This window comes from Dermacentor andersoni, chromosome 6 (assembly GCF_023375885.2).
Source record: "Dermacentor andersoni chromosome 6, qqDerAnde1_hic_scaffold, whole genome shotgun sequence".
In the NCBI taxonomy this organism is placed as follows: Eukaryota; Metazoa; Arthropoda; class Arachnida; order Ixodida; family Ixodidae; genus Dermacentor; species Dermacentor andersoni.
Window position 1 is genome coordinate 36,247,413 of NC_092819.1, and position 27,109 is coordinate 36,274,521.

At 49.2% G+C, this 27,109-nt stretch overlaps 1 protein-coding gene across 1 annotated transcript in view; it reads left to right on the plus strand.

Moving 5' to 3' along the window:
* Positions 1 to 27,109, plus strand: part of PlexA (plexin A) — a 97,852-nt gene that overhangs the window by 38,886 nt on the left and 31,857 nt on the right. The window contains exons 5-15 of the mRNA XM_050170595.3: positions 4,874 to 5,002; positions 19,308 to 19,408; positions 20,229 to 20,358; positions 21,318 to 21,480; positions 22,631 to 22,724; positions 23,799 to 23,913; positions 24,508 to 24,639; positions 24,768 to 24,875; positions 25,004 to 25,097; positions 25,855 to 26,036; positions 26,732 to 26,910. Of these exons, the coding sequence (XP_050026552.1) occupies positions 4,874 to 5,002; positions 19,308 to 19,408; positions 20,229 to 20,358; positions 21,318 to 21,480; positions 22,631 to 22,724; positions 23,799 to 23,913; positions 24,508 to 24,639; positions 24,768 to 24,875; positions 25,004 to 25,097; positions 25,855 to 26,036; positions 26,732 to 26,910 (1,427 nt within the window). The remainder of the gene's footprint in view (positions 1 to 4,873; positions 5,003 to 19,307; positions 19,409 to 20,228; positions 20,359 to 21,317; positions 21,481 to 22,630; positions 22,725 to 23,798; positions 23,914 to 24,507; positions 24,640 to 24,767; positions 24,876 to 25,003; positions 25,098 to 25,854; positions 26,037 to 26,731; positions 26,911 to 27,109) is intronic.

Genomic DNA, 27,109 nt, shown 5'->3' on the forward strand with positions numbered 1-27,109 from the left:
GTTAATCTGTCTCTCTCTCTCTGTTCCTCTATATCACTCGAACCGAGCACGCTTTCCGTGCCTGAGTCTCTTTCGAGCCGGAAAGCGATCGCCGCGTGCTTGCGTGTGCGCGCGCTTTTTCGGTCCCTCGGGTGCCGAAGCGCTCTCGAATCTGAACCGCTCCCAGCTATTCGCCACTTCGCGGGCAGTGTCTGCCCCCCTTTTCTATCACCTCCTTCATTTTCTTTTCAAGCTTTTCGTTCCCGCCGTCGCCTTTCTTTTTTTCTTTATTTCTTTTTCAGATTGCGCCGAGGTCGTTAAGGCGTCGAATGTTTGTTGTGACTTCATTAGACAGAACCGCGGCGGCGGCCGGGCGGGGTGCGAAGCCGGTCTTCTCTCTATCGGTGTGCGTGTCTCATTCTGCGTGCGGGAATCGCTTCCCTCGCTGCTCTTCTGTCGCGACAAAACGCGCCCATCGCGTGTGTGTAACCTGGGGCGCGCGGAGTTCGGGTCGCCCGGGAGACGGACACGCGAGTCGATCTCGGCTATAATTGCGCCGCCCGGGGCGATGTGCATCGGCGCTATGATGGACAAGTGCATATATCCGTTTTTGCATACGATATTCGCGCTTGCGTGTAGACGGAATGGCTCATACAGCGCGATTACACTGCAGTCAGCTCGTATACCGTTACTAAGCACACCGGGTCTGCATTGCGCCCTTAACTAGTTCAGCGAGTCTCTTGTCGCGGCAGTGTAGCATTATCGACTCGGGTTTAGTTATGGCCTTTCGTTTAGACCAATGCATATATTAACTCGGCTTCCGATGATGGGCGAACGATTCCACTAGCTTTGAGGTGGTCGTGCAGGCCTGGTTTCCACTTGAGTTATTAGTCGAACAGCGTGAACTGGCGCAACCAAATCCACTGGGTGACGTTGACTAGCGCCCAGTTAACCGAGCTCTTCATTCGTAGCGTTTGTTCGTGATTGGCCAGCCGGGACTCGCACGGATTGCCTTAACGTACGAATTCTTCTCGTGCAATTGGGCCCCGAGCTTTAGAATAAAAAAAGTAAGGTCGCGCACCTATTTCCTATATGTCGTCGCGGAGCCGCGAACTTTTCTCTTCCAGCTATGTTCTTCCCCATTTTCCAAGCCCGCCTAACATTCCAGCGTTGGCGCTGCTACAAATGACTTTTCGAGTGGGAAAAAAAAGAGCAATAAATAAAAGACGGCCTGGTATTTCGAAAGAGGCTCCTCTCATATCGTGCGCAAGGGTGGTCGTCAAGTTGTCGGGCTTGTCGTCGTTGTCGCCCGCATTCCTCCGCCGGCTGTCTCGAGTATGCCGTTGGCCAAACGAGCATCGTCTTCTATATAAAGAGCTGGGTCCCAGTTTCGGGTCGCGCTTCCCCGTAGCATTAAGCGCAATCAGCGGAGACGCGCGCGCACGGAGCGGCCGAGGTGCTCCCTCGAGGTTTCTCGTGACCGACGTCATCGTCGCCGCTGTCGCCGCCGCCGCTAATGCCCTCCCTGTTCGTGCTCGCGACGTGGTCAGGGCGACGACGCGTATAAAGAAAAAAGGGGCTGCGATGGGACCGACTTCTTCATCGTGCCCCAGCCGCCAAGGGCCTTTCCTTGCCTCTTCCGTAGCGACTGTCGTTTATCGCGGGCCCGTTCCGTTTCGAGTGGCGTCCCATTCCGCCCCAGTTCTCCCCTTCGCCGCAGTAGACACTCCCCGTCTTTGCCCGCGTGATGCCGCTGGATGCCACGCCCATCGCGCCCAGCACAGAGTCGGTGGCCGCGGCTGCGTGTATTTGCGCTTTACGCTTCTTGCGCGCTGGCTTCTCTGGACAGCGGATAAGTGCGGCAGTGAAGCGGTACTCCAAATACGGCCGTATAGTGCTGTCGTGACGGTGTAGTACGAGAACGTCTGCGCTTGTGTCCGTTACTTTATCCTTGCTCGCTGGCTTCTCCCCAGATCGTCTAAGTGTGGCAGTTGGGGCGAGTTGAGGGTGGTGCACGGACAGAACGCCTGCGCTGGTATCCGCCGCTTTTCTCTTCGTGCGCTCGGCTTTCCTCGCTGCAGCTCAGTATTGCAGTGAAGCGAGCTTTTAACTACGGCAAACATAAACGACACGGTAAGATAAGAAAGCGGTGTTTGCTTATTGTGCACGTAAATGCATTCTGAGTATATTTGTTATATTACCGCTATGCCTTGGCAGCAACAGCTTTCCCTTCGCGCTTTCCCTTATGTCTTCCCTCATTGGGGCAGGTCAAGGCTCGTTCACGCAATGTTGCGGATAAGAGAGACAGAGATGGGGAAAGGAAGAGTAGAAAAGTGAGCATCTATCTCAGAACGACAATATTAACAGCATTGGGGAGGAGCAACCAGAATACCAGCGTCGCTCTGAAGCTGGAGTTGGCCTGCGCAAACATACCGAACTGGCCTCGCTGTGCACCCTCGAGCTTCTTGCGGCAAGCGCGCGCTGATTGGAACGCCGCGCGTGCGCTCGCGCAATTAGCTCGGCATGTCTCGGGGGGCGCTCGGGCGCCGTTCCCTCCGCGCCGACGATTTATCATCGCGCCTGTCACTGGGCCGCGACGACGACGTCGACGACGCTCGCCGCAACCGAGAGATAGAGAGGGACAAGACACAAACACACCTCGGGTACTGCCTCGCGTTCGGCTGTGGTGGGCCGTGACAGAGCAGTCTCTCGCTCGTCCGATCTGGTTGCGCGCGGGCGCGCGTGCTTTCAAAGAGAGCCGAGGCCTGAAAGGGAGAAGCGCAGGCGTCCTACAAGGACGATGAGGAGACGGCGCAAAAAGGCGGCAGGCGGGTCTTTGTCGCGACGTTGGCTGCGCGCCCAGGCCACTCGGACGAACATGTTTAATGCAGGAGGAAGCCAGCGCCGCCGGCTGCGTGCCGCCTGCCTCCTCTGCCGCCGACGTGACCGGTGTCCGGCGCGTGTGCGTGCCCGCGCGCCGGCGTCGGTCCTGCACTCCTGACGGGCGAGCGCATATTGATCCCCGATTAGGCTCGAGCCCTCCCCGGCCTTACCACTGGGCCCGGCACCGCTGTCGCCTCGCGCGGTTGCGGCACGGCGCCAGCCGTCCTGAGTGCGGCTTCTCGCTTGCACCCACGGTGCGCGCGGTGCTCTCCACCTGGAGCACCGCGTATACCGCCGTTGCACCATTGTGCGTATCGTTCGTCGCATTCTCGATGGCGTCTCCCGAAAGACTTTCTGCTCAGATTACGCGTGAAATACTTTGGTGTCGCTCGTGGGCAGAACTAGCGTGCAGCTTCGCGCCCAAATTGCGCCGACCCCCGATGAAACTCCGACTTCCGGTGAAAGAAGTCCCCGGGTCACTTTTACCGTGTCATAATTTCGGAAGTGATCACTGTTTGCGGATTCATTTGTTTTCGGTTTCTTGACTAACTTTTGTCGATACGACACTCAGAAGCTGCTGCAGTGTTTGCGGACACGAAGCTTCGGTTATTACCATTGGCGCTCACTTTCTGCGGGAGATGTAGATGCGCTGTACTGAGATATGCCTCGTGAGTGTGAAGCGACGGACGAAGCGAGGCCACGTTCATTTCCCGTTGTGTACACCGCGCATGTATCACTCTCACTCGTGCGGTCTGAATGCAGGCAGAAGCCGTGCGCTGAAACATGCGGCTTTCGTCGCAACGCTTCCGGTTCTTGCGACACCCACCGTACCTCGTTTGTGTACTGTAGCTGTCGCCGACAAAGTTCCACGCTACAACCACGTCCCCCGTTTGCCTCTACCCCGCTTATCCGTCCCCTCGTCCTTCGCGCACGTCGGTCGCTGGCGGGCGGCATTGCCGAATTCTGTTAGAGCGGCAGGACGCGCCCAGGGTGACGATCACGTTCCGACGGCCGGCGCCAGGCGTGATTTTGATTATTTTTCCCCCTTCCCGCTTGCGACACGCCCCCAGCTTTCCTTTCATTACTGCTAGCCGTGCTATCCCAGGCGGTGCGGCCTCTTTTGTTCGAATTCGTGCGTCATGGTGTTGCGACGTTCTCTCTCTCTCTCTCTTAATTTGTACGTGTATGATCCCCGACTGGTTGATGTGTCGCTCTCCACACGCAACGTGACGGCACCGGGCTTGGAGTGCTCGCAGCCTAGCGCATGAGCTAACTTCCGGGTGTGATTGGTGTCTGACTGCGTTGGATATGAGAAAAGGCCACCGCCCCTTTGAATTAGTTTGCGACGCCTCCCCCCCCCCACCTTTCTTTTTTCCTTGTAAGGCAAACGTGCGCTTCGACCTTTATTAGATGGGACATAATCGCTCGTTCGGCTATGCGCTGTTATCCTCATGTCGGCTCAAATGATGATAACGGCGATATCACCTGTTGTGGAGTAGTGCGGTGTTCCTATGGAAGAAAGTCGTGTTGCTTGATTCCTCTGTGGTTGGAATGCCATGGCACATATTTTATTTTTGCTCTTCTATTTCTAGTACATAGCTGCGCAACAGCCAAGGGTTTGAGTCTTCTATGCGTTGCGATACGCCATTGACTAAGCTATCAAGTAAACCATGGAACATTAGTTTTCATGTAAACAGCGCTCTCTGCTCTCAGGGGCAACGCTCTATTACTGTTGGCTTCGATTTGGAACCAATGCCTGCAGAACAAGTTTTCAGTAACATACATTGGCGCTAGGCGTCTTATCGGCCACTGCGTTTTTCATGAAGTAAAATAGATGTTGAAGTTTGAGTTGTACTTAACGTACGATACAAACTTCAGCAAACTGAACGTATGATCAGTGTGTGTGTGTGTGTGTGTGTGTGTGTGTGTGTGTGTGTGTGTGTGTGTGTGTGTGTGTGTGTGTACGAACAGCTGGCATTGCTTGACTTCCCCCTTGTGATTTTCTTTGCAGGCCGTGGTGGAGTCAGTGACCAACGCGTTTGAGTACAGCGACAGCGTCATCGAAGAAGGCAAGGCGGTCAACTCGGACATGCTGTTTGACAAGAACGGCGAGCACCTCTACGTGATGACCGAGCGCACGGTGAGTTATCGTGGCATGTTTGCGTGCCAGTGCAGTGAGTGTGCCATGCACACTCAGCCATTCGGCATTAGTCTTCTTTGCTCTCAAGATGCGGCCGTGCTACCCCGCGCAGCCTCCACTTGCGCAGTTGTAGCCGGAGTAGAACGCCACCCCCTCCCTTCCCTCCCCCGCTGCCTCGCTACGTTGGGTGCGTCGCGCGCGACGGAAGGCGGCGCGCTTCCTCCCCGCTTTCCTCCCTTTAGCGCGGCCGATATTGAGTGGCGATCGTTGGCTGCCCTCGCACGCTATCACTCGCGCATGCAACTTTATACTAAACATCACGGCGACGCCATAAATGCGTTTGCAGTGTCAATATAGTTGCCATCGCAACGAAAAATAAAACGCTCCCCAGAGTCGAAGTTTCGCGTTCGTGTCCTGACCAAATGTCCTGACCGTTCGTGTCCTGAGCAAAAGAGCATACTAACTTGTGCATTATTGACATATATATATATATATATATATATATATATATATATATATATATATATATATATATATATATATATTTCTCGCTTCTGTTGTACACACAGTGACAGACACACATACCCACGTCCTGGCTTGCGTAGCTTTTGTTATCTCTAACCTCCCTAGCTATTGTTGACAGCGGTTAATTTTTTTTCCTCCAAACATCAAGAGAAGCATGTGTTAGTCGTAGCAGTGACATGTTTCATTGTCAGCCGATGCCCGTTAACCTGCTTTCGCTAATAACTACCAGGAGCCGCGAAGTTTAATTTTGCGCGCAAACTTGTTCCGCAGTGGCACGCCTGCGTGGCGTATACTCTGCATGGTACGCGATTTCCGCTCGAGTCGGGCACTCTCGACAAAAGACTACCTGCGTCCCATTTTTCTCGGCGGATGCATCCTCCCGTCCGTCACGGGTTCAACGAGGTCTGATAGGCACCTCGCCGGGCCTAGCGAGCACGCAAGCGCGCACACCCTCTCTCATCGAGTTCTTTTGTTTCGTGCGTGCGCTGGCTGTTCGATTTGCCCGCTGATAGGAGCTGAGAGGGTTCGCGAGCGTTTTCAGGCGGTAGACAAGGAAGTCCGGGGAAGGGAGAGAGGGAGAGAGGCTGAGTGGGACGCGACGCTGCGCAAGCGTGTGTGCTGCGTCGAGAACGCTGCGCGCCGCGGCGTCATGACGGCGCGCGCGCGCATCCACTTCCGACATCGTCTTCTGCCTTTGGACGGCGCTCGTGCGAGCCTGTCAGCAGCGCTATCGCGGGCGGCACCACCGGTTGTCGCCGTCGTTGGCATACCTCCTCCTTCGTGGCACGCTCTTCTAAAGTCGCCATCCCCTTCTCTCTCTCTCGTATTTCTTTTTTCGTCGGGATGCGGGGTCTGTCGCTTCTCTCGGTGTCACTGAATGGAGGAGGCCTCGGTTGGATGCAGGGATGCCGGCTTGTCTGCCTGCCTGCCTCATTTTGCTGTAGGCCAATTGCCGCGGCTGTCGTTGCATGTCACGAGGCCCAGAACGCGGAACCTTGTTAAGCTCGCGCGTATATGGCTGTTGTGCCCGACAGAAACGCGCGTGGGTTCCCTCCGCCCACCACCCGTTAGAGCTTCTCTCTAGAAAACGTGTTACGCACGCTTCCCTGCGGTACTGCGTAGGGAGTCGGCTACCCCCGCCTCCTTCCGTTGTATCGATTTCTCGCCCCCTCTTCCCCACTCCTTTGTTTCGGTTCGAATTTAATCCGAAATTTGGAGACCGCGCGCGCGCCCTGGCTGCTTGTGCCGGTGTTCGTTCCATTCGATGCGTAGAGCCGTGTCGCGAAGCGTGTCGCGCGTCGAGCTTGACTGTGCTGGAATCTCCTGCGCACTGTGCCGCGTGCGCTTGCGTGCATCTGCGTGATCGGTCGAAGTCGAAGAGACGAGAAGGTATAGTCAGGCCGGCTGGAAGCGAAAGACAGCGTCAGAGAAGTAGCGCCCACTTCTTGGCCCAATCCAACAAGAAGATTCACCGCACCGCTGCCCCAAAACCGTGCCTCGAGGGGGAAAATAAGAGGAAAGGAAGGAATGTGAAGCGGCATTGGACGGAGGTAAGGGGGGGGGGGAGGCACACCAGCGGCGCCCCCTTTGTCGAAAAGGAAAATCAATTCGTTGAGGCGGAGGAAGAGGCGGACGTAGGCTAGAAGTCGTGGGCTGCGCGAGTGCTGTTCTGCTCGACTGGATCCAGTGTTGAGGGAAGAATTGCGGTGCTCTTCGAGCGTCAGCGAGTTCATAGGATGTCGGGACAGCCTTGGCGCTCGGAGTGGCCGCCCCCTATATATATACCTGCTCGAATCGCGCGTCTTTCGTAACAGCGGTCGCCGTGAGCCGCACGCACACGTGTGCTCTTGTTTTCCTGGCTGGCTCTGAGGATTCTCTTAGTTCCCGTTCCAAACGGGGCAGCGTCGAATGGCAGAGGTCGGCCGCGGCAACGACAGACGAGGCATGAGTGCGAGCACGTTTATTTTGGATATCGTGTGGCGCTGCCATATATCGTCGCGCTCGATTCGCCTCGCGGGACAAACGCGCCGTGTTGGCTCAGTGATTGGGCCCGATCGGCTCCTGAAAAACGAGGTCGTGGGTTCGACTCCGGGCCGCTGCTACGTCATTCGGACAGATCCTTGGGCAGCCAAAATTAATCCGGAACTATCCACTTGAATTATTTATTATTCTTGATTTCTCTACCATTCTTTACTGCAGCTGTAACTTTGATACTCGGAAACCATTGTGTGTTACTCAAAGGCGTGCTAAGCCGTCTCCTCCTTCCTCAGAAACGGAAAGATCAGATAATTTTTTTCCTCGCAAAGGAAGAAATCGAACAGGTGCTGCTTTCGCAGCACATGATTTTTTTTCTCATGACCCCCTCAGTAAAGATTTATAGATCTCTCCAACCGAAACTCGCCTAAACGAACTAACAAAAATCCCGTTTGCGTCACTGGCATCCCCGCCTTTCTCTTTTCGGGGTCCGGGAGCCACCGAGCGCTTCCGCTCCGTGCGTCTCTGCGTCACCGCCTTTGTTGATAGGAGGCGAAAAGCTGGAAAGGGCCTTTCAATGACGGATTGGCAACCCTCACAGTACGGATTGGCCCGGTGCTCTTCTCCTACTTGCGCTGTAGTCTTCTTAAGCGGGCAAGAGTCGAGCATTTGCTTCGGCAGACCGTGAAAAAGGGGAAAAAGAAATGAGGAACGTTCTTTATTTGAGACTGTTGCGTCGTCGTCGGCTTCGGTGAGTCGTCTTTGTCTATATATATTTCTTTTCTCTCTTCTATTTCCCGACCGTCGTTTTGTTCGGAGGACGTCGTGCACGGCAAATCCTGCCTTTCTTCGGAACTGTTCCGGAGTAAGCCTCTCGGCAACTTTTCGTTTTCTTGGCGGCGTCATCGTCTGTCCCCCTTCTTCTAGTCCCCGCTCCACGCCGAATGCGTTTTTCAAGACTGGAATCACTGAGCTCAGACGGTGCATTGAGAAAACTTATCCTGAGAAGACTAGCCAACCCCCCCCCCCCCCCCCCCCCTCCGCCGCTTTTCTTGCAAGTGGATTATTTAGCAGAGCATGTAATAACCGTAATAGAATGTTTCGAATGAGTACGAACAGTAATGAGTAATCCCCTCGTGCGCTTTGTTTTGTGCAGATCTTTGTTTTTACAGCGGGGTTAATTAGCCGATTGCCGCAACCGTTTGCGTCGCCTCTTTACGTTCGACCGTATGCTTTCATCCGCAAACCGAAGTTTCATAACACGTTGAAGGCTCCCGGTTGCTCGAGTCGACATCCATCGGCTGCGCCTTCCGCAGCCAGTATTTTACATCGAGGCGCTCAAATAGTTATTCGTATTTTACGTACGCGAACTTAACATTCCTTGTTTGACGTGCCTCAAGTGATTTGTCATTTCCCCTTGACTTCTTCGATGGGTACTTACCCATTCATCGTTCGCCGTCGGGACATTTTTCGATCGCTGGACCGCGGAGTATATGATTGATCATTGAACTAGTTAGCTATTAAGGCGACTCCGTGCTTACCTAATGCACCTGATGCGTTGCTAAATATAGCTGATTCGCACGTTAGTGGCGCTCCGTAATTAACGTCTCTTTACGTGTCAGTTCACGCGCTTACCTTCTTACAGATTCTCCTTGGAGCAGTGGAGTTGCCGATCCATAATCCCGCTTGTCTACCAAATGCGTACAAGGATTCGCCGCTTTTCCGCGACGTTTTCATTCACCGGCATCAACGCTGATCGCACTTCGCACTGACGGGCCCGTGCGGAAGCCTGCCTATTTCCTTGGGGCGCTTAAATCAGCAGACATGACGCTCGAGTATGCAGTTTTAGAGTAAAGGCGTGGAAAAAAAATAACGCACACATACACATGGAGCCGGGGTAGCTGTGTGGTTGGTTCTCTCCCATGCATTCTTCGCTCTAAACCGGCAAATTTCCTGCGCTCGTTGGTTATATTACGCAGCTTGTTCCGGTTCTTAACCACCCTATCGTTCATCTAAAGAGGCAGATTACCCGCTTCGTGGCGGCTTCATTTTCTTCATTTTCCCGTAAAGTAGCTGCGATGCCCAGAGCTGTAGTTCCCTTCGCGTCATGTCCGGGGCCGCTGGTCAACCGGATTAGCGCGCAACACCGCAAGCGGCACTCGAAAAAAAAAAGAGGTGAGGGGCGCGTAATGTCCCGTCCCAGACGTCCGACGGCCGCGCCTCCATCCATCATCCCACGCCTCTCCGTTCTTTCTCCTCACCGGAGCGGACGCTGCGCGCCGCGCACTATCGAACAAGCCTCTCGGTTGTGCCGGTGTTCCGAGCCGTTCGCTCGAACAAGGGAACGTCGCGCCCGATGCGCGCTAGCTCCACTCCTCTCCACCCCCCGTACTTCTGAGGGTGCGAGGTGACCGGAGAAAAATGGACAAGCGGATGAACCGCACGCCGGAAGAAGGAGCAGGCGCGCCGGCGGCGATACCCGGTTTCTTTCTTTCTTTTTTTTTTTTTCCCTACGAAGCCGCGGTGCGGCCGGTTGTGCGCCCCTGACAGGTCCAGACGGGCCCCGGTACCCGAGTGGGTCGCCCTTGTATATTGAGGTATAAATCGCCACCCGCGTGAGTGGCTCACCGTTGTCTGTGACCGCAAGGGCGTTCGGAGCAGACGTCACCGGAAAAGCGGAAGCGGATGACGACGTGTGCAAACTGCATCTTTATGAAAGCGGGAAGTGTCCGAAGCACCTGTTCCGTGTGCCGTATAGAACCTAATATCGCGAAGAAGAACAGACGGAACGTGTCTGTAGAACACCCGGGCCGCTCTCGCGTCCGCATCGGACTGTTGTGAGCGCGCGAGAATCCATGCTGCAAAAGAACGCCTTTGTCTTCTGCACCTGCGTGCAGCAGTTCGCGACGCAGCCGTTTGGACGCCCGGATATCAGCTGTGCAGTATTCCGTTGGAAGATCTCCCCCGCAGTTCCAAGTTGCCCTGCACAAAATGGCTGACATCATTTTGGCAGCACTTTTAAGAGAGGGTAACTTACAGAGCGCGCCAGAGGAAAGGTGGTAGGGTTGGTGACACCAGCGGACCAGCTCGTGCGCTTTACTTTTGTTGTTATTATTATTATTAATCATACATTCATTATTTTACTTCTATTTTTCGTTGAGCATGAACAGAAAGAACTGTCAAAGTAACGCGCAGGATGAAAGACGCGGACTTGTACTGCACCTCCTCGTGCCCCTTTTTTCGACGCTATATATAGGCTTAGTTAGGCCTAAGTTATCCCGATAGTTTACCCGCCTTAGAATCTTGATCACTTCACGAGCCGGCTGTGTAATCACAGAGACATTCCCCGCGTCACTTTTACCGCGTTCGGTTTCCTTCACCGAAGACGGGCAATTCTTCGAAAGCCGTCGTTGAGCCTTCTCCCCCACCTCATTTTATGTGTGTGTGTGTTTTCGTTCGTTTATCTTTTTCCCCTCTTCCCGATCGAGAAATAAGTCTGGAGGAAAGCGTCCCCGGCAAACGCGGGGAAAAAGAAAGAAAGGGCGCATGTTGTCAAGGGGGTCCGTTTTACAATATTCGACCGCTCTGTCGGTTGTTGGATGTCCATTTTTCCGCGCTCGTGCACCGGTGGCCTTGATGTGTTCGAGACGTCTTCGGGGCCTCTCTCAAGCTGTGCCCGTCTTTGCACTTTTTCCTCGTCGTCTTCGTTCCTTTCTGCCTCTGCGAGCGAGCGCGCCTCCCGAATTTCTCTCCCCGTCGTCTTGCTGTCGTTGTTGTCGGCGAGGAACAGCCGGCGGTGGCCGCTCGGAAGATTGAAGTGGCGACGCGGCCGCTGCCCGGGGGGCAGAGAGAAAGAAAAGGAGAGGGGGGTGCTCTTTTGTCTCGCGAAATGTGTGCAGTGCTACGGACGCTGCAGCTGTGGCCTCGGCTAATCGGGAGAGTCGAATTCGGTCGACTCTCGGCAAACAACTAATTGTTCGTCACAGATCGGCGCTTGGCGCCACCCCGAATCGTTTCTGGTCGGAGTGCGACCGTTCAAAACGTTGTCCGTTTACTAATCTTGCTATGGTTCGTGGGAGTAACACGATAAACTGTTGGACTTTACACGCCGACAGCTTGGCTGACCTATTCCTGGCTAATGGGTAAGGGCCGCGGCGGCCATTGACGAACCGTCCTCGCTTTCTGTATAGCGTTAAATGCAATCGTTGCTGTAATGAAAACGTTCGGAAACAAAAATAACGCATTTAAGACACTTGCTGTGTTACTGCTGCATCGGTCTGCGTCTAATTTAAGAGCGGCGCAACAGTTGCGGTTTAATTACCCTCTAGATTAGGTGTCAAGCTCTTGTACCTTGCAAATATAAACATGCTCGCGAACTCATCTGCCAGCCACGGCAACTTGGTCTATATGTGGCGCGTTGTGGTTTCCCGGCAACGGTGTCTAGGGTTCTATTCCCGCGGCCGCGCCCATACATGAACGCGCGAAATACGAAAAAAAGAAAAGAAAACACCAATCTGCTTAGTTCTTGCACGTCAAGATCTCAGACGGGGAAAACCAAACCGGAGCCATCCACTGCGGTCTGTTTCGTTTCAAAAGTCTTCCATCCGAGCGTTAAACACTCCTAGTTTAATCAACCAAGCCTTGCAAACTCGTCCCCTGATTAGCCGACACCCGTTTCAGCGCTGCACAGTATTTATGGCGCAAGGCGGTTACGAGGATGGCAGAGGGCCCGGACATTTGCCGCGCTCGCCGCGGCCTTTCCAACCCGCCGGCGGTTGGCGATCACGCTGGCGTATACATGCTCGCCTGGGCGTTGCTGCTGCGTCTCGTGAACTGGCCGTCCGGGCGCTCCGCTTCGAGCGCTTTATTGCCCGTCTCGATAATAAATTGGTGCAGCGTTGCGGAAGGTGCAGAGCGGGCGTCAGTCAATCGGGCGCCGTATACTTTGCGGTCCATTTCGTGATTGGAAGGCGCCTTTGCCCCCTCGCATATGCGCATATCTCACCGTTGCGAGTGGCTATATACCCGAGCTGGCGCGTGGCAATCACGCCGCGTCCTTGCAACCACATTTGCCCATTTATCCGCCGATTGTCTTGTGCCGCCTCCATCTGTACCTTCCGAAAAGGTGCCGGCATTTCGGTGGTTCTCAACCTGTCCGCTATTTCCTCACGTTTGCCGACGCTGGAGGTAGGCCGTACGATTGACTGGGCATTCATCTTTTTCATTATATTTCTTTAAGTCCTTTCTTTTTTCTTTGGGGGGGGGAGGCTTCGTGTTCTTTGCGTGTTGGAGGGGGACTGTCCGTTTTCTTCTCGCTTTTGCCCATGTTTACGCGTCGGGCGCATGCAGCCTCGAGGAGCAGAAGCGCGAGTGAGCGTCCCAGTCGAATGCGCACCGCCTGCGGTCGTATAATGCCGCTGTTTAGGCGAATTTGAGAGATGAAGGAAGCGGCGCTTCTTCGTCCCTCTTGGCGTCCGCCCTCTGGCTCGCGTTGCTGCATTTGGCGGCTTGACGCGGGCGGCCTTTGGACATAACAGTAAGCAGACTTCCGGGTTGTTCTCGCTGTTGTAGTTCTTTTATTTTTCCTGTTGGTTTGTACACGAACTTCCTTCCCCAACCTCTTGTTATAGTCGTGGAAAAGTTGAGAACGTACGTGTTCTCATTTTGTTCTCCGCTATTTCTTGAAAGGATAGACTAGAAAAACGACCAAGGCAGACATGGCCAATGTCAGCGGATGGGTGCGCCGCTATCGTTCCGAGGAAAGCTCCTTGTTCTTTCTTTCTTTCTTTCTTTCTTTCTTTCTTTCTTTCTTTCTTTCTTTTCTGTTTCGTGCCGTGCATTTCTCAGGTGACGGTGTAGGTGCCTGCTGTAGTGCCATCCACATCTGTTCAGAAGCTCTAGAGGGATTCATGAACATTCGTTCTCAATATACTGGCCAGCTGGTCTGTGGAATTGAAGGGTGCGCAACGTAGGTCACACATGCGTGACCTTTACGACCCATATGATCAGAATGCATAGGGTTGCGCTCTTCCTTCTGGTGTACAAATGTCCTTCCTTTGCACTCTCTAGAGGCACCGCCAAACGACCCAGTCCCCCCCCTCCCTATATTTTTTGTTTCTTTCCTGTCATCTCCCCTCACCTCCCCCAGCTTAGTTTCACTCGTCTTCTTCCGAACCCGTTCATTTAGGTCTCTCTTTCTCAGTCTTGTAGTGCGGCATCCGTACAGGGCGATGCGAATGGGTCGTTCGTTTCATTGTCTGTGCCGCCACAACAGCGTGTGGGCATGGTTTCATTTCTCCTTCTTTCATTCTGTTTTTTTGTCTTTTCTAAACAAGCGGGATGAATGAATTGATTGGTAGGAAGGTGTTCGTTGCGCGTATCGTTAGTTTTTTATGGCGTTCTCCTGCCTCTCTTTTTTTTTTCTTTAAAAAAGAAAAGAAATGCGGAGGCGTTACCCGGGGGAAGCGTTTGCGTCCATCGATTGATGATGGATGGAATCGGGGTTTCACGAGTGCTCCCATACGCGCCAAGTGCGTCGTTGCCCGCGCGGAAGCATTTATTATGCACGTGTTTCCTCCTCGGCTCTCTGTGTCCTCGCTTTTACCCGCTGCTGCTTGTCTTTCCTTCTTTTTTTTCTGTGCTGTAGACGGATTGACGGGCACGTGGAGTCGCTTTGCTTTGCGCGTATGTCTTTTCCTTCGTATTTTCTTGCGCTCTACAGCTGCGTTGAAAGCGCGAGCCCTCTTTTTTTTTTTTTTTTTTTGTTTATTCCAGAATGGGAGTAACGGGCCCAGCGAAATGCGTCGAGAGAACGGAAACTGAATCGTCGGGATGTTGTCCGCTCGTTGAGGCCCCCCGCTCCGAAGAAGTCATTAGGCCGTCGCAGTGCTCGGCGCGTCTCTCTGCCTTTCCATTCTAGTTGTTGTTTTCGCCCTACGCATGCCGCCGCTTGATGACATCCGTATAGGAGGGCTTGCTGGGCGGCTTTCTCCTTTGTCGCCGACATCAAGCCGTGTTGGAATTTAACTTTTAATATTAGATTTTTTTCCCCCTGAGTTTCATCGCATTTGTCATACTCACCTCATCGGCGTAATGGTAGACTCGTTTGTTTAGTTTATTGCGAGATGGGACATTACGCCTGCAAGTACTCTTTCTGTTTATGCAACGCTTGCGGCACGTTTAGTGGAAATAGGAGAAAGACGCGGTTGGTTTTAGTTAGTTAGTTAGTTAGTTAGTTAGTTAGTTAGTTAGTTAGTTAGTTAGTTAGTTAAAATTCTGGAGTTCTAAAGCAAGGCAAGGATTATGGGAGATGCCGCATATAGTAGAGTGACATCCTGTGCATGGTAAATTCTTAAGCGTGCGCATTAAGCTCGGTACGCTAACGTTTTTTTCCCATTCCGTCCCCATAGCGGAATGCGGTCGCCGAGACCGGGGGTCGAACCCGCTACCTCTTCAGTAGCAGAACGCCGCAGCCACTGAAGCTCAGCGGCGGGTTCGTATAGAAACGGGTTCCGGCCCACATTCGTGTTTCAATTCGCGAGCGAATCACCGCGCGTACATTTCAGTGCGCTTTAGCTTCCGTTGGAAGAATCATCCCGGTTATGGTGTGGCGCTTATGACCCGAAACTTTTTTTTGAGAGAGATAAGTAATTACAGAGAAAAAAATGGAGTTCAGTAATGTTAACGAATACAGGCGGCCGAGTTATTGTCCTGTGTTTAAGAATGACTTGAGCAAAAAAAAAAAAGTGAGGGCGCGAGGACGAAAACGAAAGTATCCGCGCTGTCGGTTTGCCCGAGTTGCACAGTTTATACCGTTGTGGACATACTTCGTCGAAGGCTTAAAAATTTACCGCTGCTAATGACCTTGTTTGTTAGCTTTCCCGTTTCGGGGCCGTTTCTGAGAATTACTACGAGGCCACGTCGCACGTGTACAGGTACGCTCAAAACGTGCAAATGACGCGTCGAGGCGTAAAAGGAGCTCGTGAACGATAGGCGTGATGCGGATGATCGAGATTCGCGTTCAAACGGGAACGCACGCACGCAGCTGTCGGGCGCCCGTTTGACGAGCGCACGTTGGAGATCCAGCCGCATGTCGCCCATTACACGCTCTCACCGCGACGACCGCGCCCCCCTGCGGGGGCGGCGGGAAAAGAAAGTCGTTCCGCACCGCCGTCGCTGCACTCGTCTTGTGGTTCGAGGTCCTTCGTGCGTGAAATTCACTTTTTCTCGCCGTCAGTGAAAGGGCGAGCGAAAGCGCGCGCTCGGGTGGCAATGGCGTAGCCGACAGCCTTCGGCAGCCCGCCGCTCTCATCCACGCGTTCTCGCGGCATTCAGGGAAAATGCCACGGGGAGTAGGGTTGGTTGCTACCGCCGCGATCAAATTTTTGCGCAGTCTCAATTGTTTTTTCATATTTTTTTCCCGGCGCTCTACATTTTGCTTGCGTGCTTGCGCACTGCTACACACACACACGCGCGCGCGCACACACCCGCATATAGGCGTCGTGGAAAGGGGCGCGGCTCCGTGCATCCCTCCGCGGTCTAAACGGCAGGGAAGCTCCAGCGAACGGGGAGCGTGTGGCATATCAATTACCCGCCGCCGCTCGCGCTCCTCGGTTTCGCGAACGGCGCGGCGTAGATTTGTAGCGACCGCTTCCGTTCTTTCGCGTTCCCTCTGTTTCTTTCTTTTTTTTCTCTCCTTATTTCCCGTCTCTTCCCTGCAGTGCTGCTGCTGCCTTTGTTCTGGCGAGTGTATCTCGTTTGCGCTCCGTTTTATGCTCGCAACCGCGCCGCAGTGCTCGCTTTCTTAGAGCTTGTCTGTTCTGTCGGCTCTACTCCCCAGTTTTGTGAGGCATTATTCTCAATCGCTTGGCGCTACTGCTTTTGAATAGCGTCCACCACCTGCTTTGTTGTACCTCTCTTTCTTTTCTTCTTCTTCTTCTTCCTTTCTTTTTTTTACGTAGTCTACAAATAATCAAATATCTACAAATAATCAGGCTGAGTTTTTGTACGCAGTGCCTATCCTCTTTGCCAGAAAAGCAACCGCGCGGAACTGTCATAAACATTTTTTTTTTTTTTTGGAAGCTGCGGGCAGGTTTGATAGAAGCAAAGCTGGAAAATAGATGCGGCTTTTACGAAACCGTATTAACAACGGTCAACTGCGTAGTTCTGTCCTCATGAGCTGAACTTCATTCCCTGTGGGCTTCGTACCGTATGCGAATAACGCGGAATACAGACGAGAAAATACGTTATATTCTCATTTTACGAAAAACAACAAAAAAGTCGATGCTAAGTGTGCTGCTTCAGGCACGAGTCAGCTTTCCACCCCGTGCGTGGCCACAGGGGCCACAGGTGCCCCCTCTCCCTTCTTAGCGAGCGTGATGCGTTCCCATGGCAACAGCGCGGACGTCGGCGGCGCGTTTGCTTTGTCCATTTCAATGGTTTGTCCGCGCCGACTCTCATTGTCTTTGATTTTATATAATCCTGTTGTTTTCGACGCTACGGGGTTGCCTTGGTAACAGCCTTATTTCTGTCCGCAGCTTTCGCCCTCCATTTTCTTCTCTCTTTCACTCCCCCCCCCCTTTTTTTTTTCCTGGCTTGAGCGGTACCACACGTGTGTGCAGTGTTTTTCCGGATCATTGCCAGATTTCGGGCGCTGTTCTATTTCGAACTTGGAGATCGAAGCCCCGCTCTGATGAAACCTAAAACGTGTGACGGCTCTGTAACCGCGTCGGGCTGTCCGTATGTAATGTGAACAGTCGCATTTTAATGTAGCGTGCTTTTACTTCCAAGGTTTGACTTTCTCCTTGCAAAATTGTGCTGACCTTGCTAGTCAGTCCTTGGCAAGCCAGGTTAAGATGAAAGGGCACTCAGTTACTCCTTGGGGTGCATATACTTCTGGTGTAGCACTTTTGCACTCTGGTTCTCTGTGTGAGAATGCAAACCTTTTCTGTAACTTGTGCTTATGGATGAATATGCATCTATACTGTTACAAGTGCTTGTTTTTCTCGGCTGGTCATAACTCTGGTTTTTTTTTTTTTTTTTTTGTGCCCTCAAAACATAAGTATTACAGAGGGGAGTGGGTAAGAAACATATGCATAAGTGAATAAGAAAGCAGCAAAAGGTAGTTAGTTATTATGGCAAAATTGATTAGTTAATTTATCCGGGAGTGATGATGTCTGATATGGCCAAACGAAACTTTGAGTTGTCCTTTATTGCAACAACTGCACCAGGAAGGTAGTTCCATTCTTGGGAGGTCCTAGGAATAAATGATTCATGACAGGTAGGAGATGATACAAGATTATCGCGCAGGTAGGAATTGTGGAAATATAGCTTGTTAAATAAAGCAAGGTGAAAGCACTTACGTCCGGCTGAGAAAGGAGCAAGTAGCAAAGACTTTTTCAAGGGAGTTATACTTGATGGTGCAGCTATAATTGCTATAAATGAAACACATGGCATTGTTTTGGATAAGTTCAAGTGATTGAATAAGGGTTTCAAGGTGCAGGTCCCAGATGAATGAGGCATACCTCCATTTTACTCCTAATAAGCGTTTTGTATAAGATTAATTTTAATGATATAGGAGCAGAAGAAAAATTTTGGCAAAGAAAGCCTAGCGTGCAGTCGGTATCGTTAATTACCTTATCGATGTGCAACAACCAGGAAAGTGACGAGGTTATGTCGACGCCTAGGTATATATAGGAGATTATGACTTCTAGGGGAGTATTATTAAGGCAATAGTTCAGCGAAGGAATATTGCTACGAATTACACGCATACATTTACATTTAGTTACGTTAAGTTGCATTAACCGTACATCACACCAGCTAGAGATAGCGTTTATATCGTCTTGTAAGAATTTATTATCAGATTTGTCAGAGATTTCACGGATATAACAGTCATCTGCAAAAAGCTAATTAGAAAAGACATCATTGGGTAAATCATCAATGTAAATTAAGAAAAGAAGAGGGCCTATAGCTGATCCTTGGGGCACACCAGAGTCTATGGGATTAAATGGAGACATATGGTTATTTGACACAACATACTGTGACCGATTAAGGAGAAAATGTTCAAGCCATGCAAACGGGTGAAGATCAAGACTAAGTTTACTGAGTTTAAATAGACGCAAATAGAAGCAAATCAAAGGCATTCAAGATATTTGTTCTGTTAATTATGCTTTCCATATTCTTGAAGTAAAAGAATTAATTCAATTCGCATATCTGTGTGCAATGGTCCCGCTAAATGGAAGCCTACACTTTTTCATTTCCCATTGATTAGTTTAAGACTAGTCTATTGTTGAGCATGGATGGAATATTGTCACTTAAAGTTTCATTCAAGGAAGCTGCTCCAGAAATGCAATAGCTTTGTAAGCACTGGACCACCAATATATGACTGAATGAGCATATTTGTGGTTCTAGCTTCCTCATATGTTGTTTTTTTCTTTTTTTCCTGTTTTCTTTTGCTATCCCCCTCCCCCCTTTTTTTTCTGTACCTGCCAATTTATTTAGGTTTATCTTAGAGAAAGCTGCTACATCATATTTTCTCACGGAGCAAATGAATTTTGCTCGTGTTCAAACTAAATTTTGACCCCAGCCATTTTCAATCACTGTCACCTGATTGTGTTCAATTGAGGCTCACATTTCAGAGGTCACTTTGGTCAAAATGTTTATTTGCATGCAGGCAGAAACCATTGGAAGCTTCAGCATCTCCTCCTGCTATGTTTTTACTGTGAACAATAAGGAATAATTCTCTACTGGAATCATGTATGATATTACCAGGCCTGTTTAGCTTGACTGGTCATGCGGCCTTTTGCAGGTGACAAGGGTGAAAGTCCAAGAGTGCCACCAGTATAAGACTTGCATAGACTGCCTTGGTGCTCAAGACCCTTACTGCGGCTGGTGTTCACTGGAAAACAAGTATGTGAACAGTACTTGATTGTATATAACATACTTTGGGGCACTTTTCACGAGTGCTTTGTTTTGCGCAACATTCTCCTTGAACGTTATCGTGTTTATTGTTCCTCTTCACCAAAGTTATCAAGCGCCCTCCACTCCACAGAAGATTTGAGCCTGATGTTAAGCTTGTTTTAAGAGGTGGACGTTACCCTGTGTGTTAATCAAGGGCTATTTGTGCGGAACTTGTTGCACCTTTGCTCTAAGCACATCTGACTTTGCTCTAGGCATATCTCAATCTCTGTGCTTTTGAGGTCTTGCCGATTCTTTTATCCATTAACCATAGCTTAACAAATATAGCATATGTCCTTGCTACATTTGAAGCTGGCTCATCTATATTGCCTCCTCTTTTTCTCTCTCTTGCATTTTGTGATTTCATTGTTTGTGCAAACTGTGAAAGGCAGCTAACACAAGGATTGAGACATTAGAGCATTAGCATTAAGTCAGCAATTGCCGCACACAATCGTTGTGTTGCTGATTATTATTGCCATTGATTATAAGTTCGCTTGTTGCTAGTAGGTACATGCACACTTCAAGTGTCCAGCACACTTCACGGTGCAGTTTTTCTCATTCATTGCAGGCGTGAGTTATGAAAGGAAAAGCTAACTAATATGTTAGTTATTAGTCGTTAGGCTCATTGCATGCTGTGTGACAAAAATATGGGATAGCATTATCAAGTGATATGGCATTGAGCATGAAAGTCTTGGGACCATGTGCATGATACTCTAATGAACCCGCTTTCTGGTCATGAACTTTGTTCATTACTGTGATATGATTCCCATAGGTGCAGCCTTAGGAGCAACTGTGCCGAGGCTGCCCAGGACCCACTGTACTGGCTTTCGTACAAGAGTGGCAAGTGTACCACGATCACCAGTGTGCAGCCAGCGCAGATCCAGCGAACCACAGCTCGCATTGTGAATACCATTTTCTGTTCGTTGTGTGATTTGTACTTGTTTATACACAGAGTGCAGTGGGTAAGACGAGAGCCCTGTGGAAATAGAATGCCTCTGTCAAGGCACTGCTGGCTTTCATGTCCCAGAAGATTTCTTGTTAGTTATTGCTTTTGTTCTTCAGTGCAAAACTAGTTACGGAATCTACTGTGAGTAGTCGCCTTGTAATCAGGTTAAGGTAAAGCGATGCCCATTTTCCCGAAGTGCTGTGGAAGTAGCATGTTGTGTAACCTTGTGCATATTGTGCACAAGGTTTATATGCACATGTAATATTTCATACTTCATGATATTGGAGTTGCTGCAATAGGAGGAGCTTGTGCTTGTTGCAGCAGCCTATGTGCTACATTTACAGGAGAACTGGTGCCATGGTGCCAGGACAGCTCCGCCATTGAAGAGCACTGCAGGCTTTATACTTATTTTCATAATTGTTTTTTAGGTATCTCTAGGGAAGGCTCCAAACATTAGTCTTGAATTGCATCTGTAACGTTATCCAGTACCGAAACTTTATGCCTTTATTCACTCTAGCATATTTTCATACTCCTTTTTGTAAAAGTTCCCAGACCTACTCATTGATGGCTAGACTGGACATAAAGCTGTTTTACAATGTAGTGCTTGTTGGTGGTAACTTAATTCATGTGTGTAGGGGTTACCTTACCACTGTACTTCTGTGGACTGTATGCTGTCATTCTATGTAATGTGTCACCAACAAATGTTTTGTCAAATAGTATAATACCCTGCCTTATGTAGTTTGAAAACCCGTGCAAATTTTTAACTTGGCGACTTTCACTTTGTTGTCCTACATAACAGTGCTACTGCCAATGTTACTGCTACTGCCAATTGTTACTGCCAGTAAAAACAGCATGGCTAAGTCCTCTTTAGACATCAACTGATTGTGCTCACCCAGTTGCCATGTCACTTTGCAGCTGAGCCTGGTGATCGGCAACCTTCCTGTGCTGGACGGCCAGTTCTTCTGCGCTTTCACGGCCTTCTCCAAAACTCTGGAGACCAATGCCACCCGCTTGACCAATGGTGTCAGCTGCCCCACCCCGCACACGGACTCGCTGCCACCAATCCCTCCGGGCGAACGTGAGGAACTAATTGCTTTCGCTCGTTTTCAAGAAGATACAGTTGCAGCTTCCCAGTGCCTTTTAGACAAGCTGTGCCAGAGGCAATGAAACAAGTAACAAGGAGTGAGCAACGGAGTGTGAGGCTTACTAATGCAGTGCACAAGTAACTTAAGTAGCAAAAGATACGCTGGGTCTTTATATGCTTGAGAACGGTCACTACTGCAAGTTAATTTTGCAGAAACATTATATGTGAACCGAACTGCAGAAGTTTCCAGAACACCGGAGCCTAGGAAGAACAAAATTTCCTTGCACTAGTTCAACCTCTGTAGAATCAAATCAATGAACTCAAATTGATTAACTTTTCCTTTTGAAACAAAAAGATATGGCAACCTCTAAAAACTATTTTGACTAGCAGTCTAAAGATATATTTCTGTGCAGGCTGATTAGCAAAGCAAGAAAAAGAAACCTGCCTTTTTTACGCTCTGAAAACTGTTGCACTCAAGTGTGCATGTTTGAATGCAAAACGAACATTACCAATAACTTAGTTTACCAATAGCTTATCTTTCTGCAACTCACTTGTGCTAGGCGCTGCTGTCCTCTTAAAACCACAGTGTGAAATACTTCTTAGAATATGGTATGGATACAGCCACATGGTGCCATGAGATCAGATTTCTTGTCCTTGCAGCATTGTTGACAAATTCCTCTCGCTTGTGTCTTTGTAGCTTGTTACTGCATACTTCTGTAACTTGTACGCAAGCTGGTTTTTATATGTTGCTGCGAGTGCTGCATCTTTAAATATTCTGTAATATACTTTGGGTATGTTGACACATGCTATGTCAGATTGTCCCACTGCTAAGCATAAGGTTAACTGTCATTATGCAGCCATTGCGACTAACAGTTTTTCCAAGACAGAATACATATTGATGCAATGACAATTTATTTCCAGTTCTAATAACGTCTTTTGGCCTAAGCCAGCATAGAGTCTCATGTTGTGCACCTCTTGCATTTCTCAGCACTCTAATATTTGGAACGGTGTTACAAATTTTCTTCTATATGTGTACAGGCTTGTCAAGTGCTCCATCTGTCGATCTGTGTTTTGTTTAATTTGTGCTTTATTTTGGGGATTAGAGTTCTGTGCTCTCTTACTGAATGTTATCGTTTCACTGCAGATCATTTCACTGCCAAGTTGTCTGTGAGGATGAAGAGCAACCCGGACTTCGTAGCCACCAACTTCACCTTCTATGACTGCAGTACCTACACTTCGTGAGTGCTCCCTCTTGCTCATATTTTTCACCCGATGAAACCTTTCACATGAAACGATCTTTTGGCTGTTGCAAAAGCAGTGACACAAACTCTTTCTGTCTTGCTTTTCAGCAACGTTTTAACACGTAAGCTGGCTTATTATTGGGCTTCTGTTTTTCTCCTTACGTAGCACAATGTGCCATGTTGAAAGCTTTCTCATCTGCTAGGTGATAGGTTTTTAAAGGCTTTCAAACCACAGATTGTGCCAAATTCTGCAAGTTGGCTTTTTTTTTTTTTCACCAGAGTGATTTTCTAATCAAGAACACTCATTTGTAGACTTGCATTTCTACCTTTTCCCAAGGACAGTTCTCTCAAGGAAGGCTTGAAGAAAGCAACCAGCACAAGAGAAAACAATTTTACATATCCAAAGATAGTGAAACTGGTTGAAAGCTGGTGAAACTGGTGAAACTGGTTGATGGTTCATTTTCATGGCAGGATGCTGGCTGTAAGAGTCTTGGCAGCTAGTTGCCCAGCTCAACAGTGCATTGCTTCGGATGCATAATCTGCAAAGGCATGCCCATTGCAAGGTAAATGGCCTGTTGACGCTAACGCACATGTATCCAAGGTACAAGTTGAAAAAAAGCAAACATATGAGAGAAGAAGAAGAAGCAATACATATCCAAAGGCCAACATCATGAAGGTGCAACCATTTAATCAGCATTGGGGAAGGAGAAAGGTGATTAAAAGCGTAGATGAAAGTGATGCTGGTAGGATGAATATAAGGCAAAAGCATAGAACTAGAGCTCTCCTTAGAGTCTCAAAGCCAATCTACTATCGTGCAGCAGTTCTGCAACAGCTTTTAGAATTGGTAACCTCATGGCTATGATTCCACAATAATAACATCAGAAAACTATTGATCATCAAAAAGTGATGGGGCCAGTCATAATGCATATTGCCAACCAGCCTTATAGAAGGCTGCTGTGTACAGTGCTTAGACCATCTGCTTCTAACTTTCAGAAAGCATGAACAAAAGCATTTGATCTTTATGTTCTTGGCATGCGAGCTACAGCCTCTGGGTGTTTGTGATGTATGCAGATGCACCCAGTGTGTCTCCAGTCCCTTCCCTTGCGACTGGTGTGTCGGTGGGCACCGCTGCACTCATGACACGGGCGAAAACTGCCGCAACGACATCCTCGTCACGGGTGTATCGGTGAGAATATTTTCACTCGCTCTTGTTGCATGCGAAAATCAGTTAAGCATCTGCGGATGGACACTTTTGGTTGTACCTTTTCTTACACTGTCACTGCGAATGCTGTCTCTCTCATAACATTCCTATGCATGAACTCTTGTTAGCCTATATGTTCATCGCTCATTATGCAAGTTTGAGTACATCTTTTAGATGAAGCGTTTGGTTGCCCTAACCTTTTTAGCACAATTTGCCAATGTAAAGTTAGCAAAAATCAGCTCTCCTTAATATGCCAATTCATACTTATGAGATCTCTCATGTTCTCATGTAGAGCAAAGTTACCTTGCTGTCGCACAAAGCTGTGCCATCAAAATCAGTGGTAATTTCACCAGAAGTTATCTTTGGCAACTAGCAATACAGTGTTGTTTTAGTGATTCGGTGAATCTGTGAGAATGATTTCTTCAACTGAAGTTTCGGCGACACTAGGTGGGAAGGTCGCGTGGCAGCTTCTGAGCAGCAACACATGCCTGCATTCACTTCGTAGTTTCTCATACCGCCTTGCCTTTCCTGCTTCTTCTCAGTTTAAAAAAAAAATCCATTTTGTTTCGTTTCTTGCAGAGTGTGGGGCCAAGCATTCGGTCAGGACCAGGGTTTTGCCCTCGTATCAATGCAACCACTGGCATTTCCACCGAGATTCTTGTGCCAATGGGCATCAACAAGCGCATTCAAGTCAAGGTTGAAAATATTCAGGTAAGCCGTTCTCCAATAATTTTCCATGTGTTGCACGGTTTTCCTTGCTGCGGTTGCTTTTCAGAGTAAAGCGCTCTTGAACTAATTTCACAATCTCACTCTCTCTGTGTCTCTTTTTTCCTTTTCAGCCTTTTATTGCCTCTACAAGATTTGTGTGCCAGTTCAACATTGAAGGCAGAGTGAAGCAAGTGAATGCTCAACTTCTAGGAGATACGATATATTGCGAGAACATGCAGGTAAGTTAACTATTGCATCCAATCGCCTCCTCTTTTTTAAAGCATTCAACTGCCTGCTGCATTTCCGGAAATGACACCAAACACTCTGATCCAGGAACATTGCTTTCTTTCCTCTTTTTTTTTTACAGTTTAACTACGGCACACAAGCTCCTAACATCACTGCAGCATTTGCAGTCATCTGGGAAGGTAGCAAGCCCCTGGACAACCCTGAGAATATACATGGTATGTTTCTCGTGTGTGTGGTGTGTGTCTTCGTTGTTTATAGGAACATTAATTGCCTCTAGTGCAAGTTGGTTGATTGGCACATTTTACTTTCCTCACACTTTTTCTGTTCCTGTCGTATATTTTTTGATCATCCCCCATGATGCTTTTACATTCTGTTCTCAGCTACTTGGTTTTAAGATGACTCCCAGTGTTATGTTGCCAACTCTTACGACATTTCCTCGCTGTTCTGTATTTAAATTTAATTTGCTTATTGCTGGGGAAGTATTCTGTAGGAGTCCACCTAGTGGACATGTCCATTTCGTCTGCTGCTGAAGTGCTGATTGGCTGTCGTGCCTCGCTTCTGCGGATGCACAGCCCAGCCCAACCAATCAGAACTTCAACAACAGACTAAGTGGACATGTCCACTAGGTGGACTCTTAGAGAATACCTCCCCTGGTGTAGTTTTCCTCCCATATTACCACAGTCACATAGGTCACACAGAAGTCAGGTCTCATGACAGTGTTCATGTGGTCAGTCACACAGTCACATGTGACCACATGAGCAAACAGTGGTCATGTGGCCAAACAATCTCAATCCATTCTCTTGAACATTGGCTGCAATGTCTGATAGCTTGACCATCATCCCTTGGGTGCAATTGCACTCAGGTGGGTATGGGACATTTGACAGGTACTGCATGTATTTGTGAGGGTGTTTGAAGGAACAATGCAGATTGCAGGTGGGCTAAAGGTGGTGGATGTGTATGTGTCATGCGCAGTTCTCGTGTACCGGTGCGAGAACATGTCGGAGAACTGCGGCCTTTGCCTGGAACTTCCCGAGAAGTACGCATGCGGCTGGTGCCAGCAGAGCAACTCGTGCAAGGTGCAGGAGCAGTGTGACGGTCACGCCACCAAGTGGCTTGAGCGCACACAGACTTGCCCTGATCCGCAAATCACCAGGGTGAGTTTACCACAGAAGTCCCCGATTCCCTGCCTGTGATTCCATGAGTATTGGCGGTAGTGATTCTGTTCATCTGCAGCACCTCCATATATAGAAACAGCTCATTTTGATTTCGTTGTGAGAAGTTGTGACTAGCTTAGAAGTTATAAAGTAAAAAAATAAAGAAGTACTTGCTGTTTATAATTTCCACGCTCTTCAAACCAATAGTAGCATAATCTCACATGAGGGAGTAGAAGCATGGGCAAAGGCATCGTTTTGTGGCAGGTTTGGGTGTGTTGTGCTTGTGAGATCTGTGCATGTTTGTCAGCATCAGTGAAATTATAGGCATTCTGAACCTGTATGACTGGATGCATTTTGTCAAGTGTGCATTTGATAATAAACAGGCATTTGTTCTTTTTCTCAAATTGCTTTGCATTGTTGCAAACACTGTGTCAGGTTTTTAGTCTCACCAATACATGGTTCACAAATTTCATGATACTCACCAGTTGTTTACCAGCATTTGCTTGTAATCAACTGTAAGGCTTATAGAAATGTGTGCATATTACAGAAAAGAGATTATGCTTGATAAGGCACGTCACGCATTCTTCTGTCCACCTGCTATTCTCTACTGATGCGTGCCTCATAAGCATATTGTGGTTTTGGCTCGTAAAACCCCAGAATCTCATTGATTCAATCTTGCGCTCCTTGCACCTCAGATCTACCCAACATCTGGGCCCTGGGAAGGGGGCACCAACATCACCATCGAGGGCTACAACCTTGGCCGAGTCTTCCAGGATATCCAGAATGGAATTCACGTGTCCAAGGAGGTCAACGGAGTCTCCCTTGCCCAAATTCCCTGCGTCCCCCACAAGGACTTGTATGTCAAGACTACTAGGTTAGCCAACATGTATTTAAAGAGTATAGCAGCTCTGAAGACTCACATCATCTCAGTTGATTGTCACAAGGCAAGCGCTGTAGCGTTCGTCACAATGAAAGTATTGCTTATGCAAACAGTCACAAGAAATCTCATCTTTGTTCATTGCTAATGTCTTGATTTGCATCAATCATGAATGAATAGAATGGTTTATTTTCCT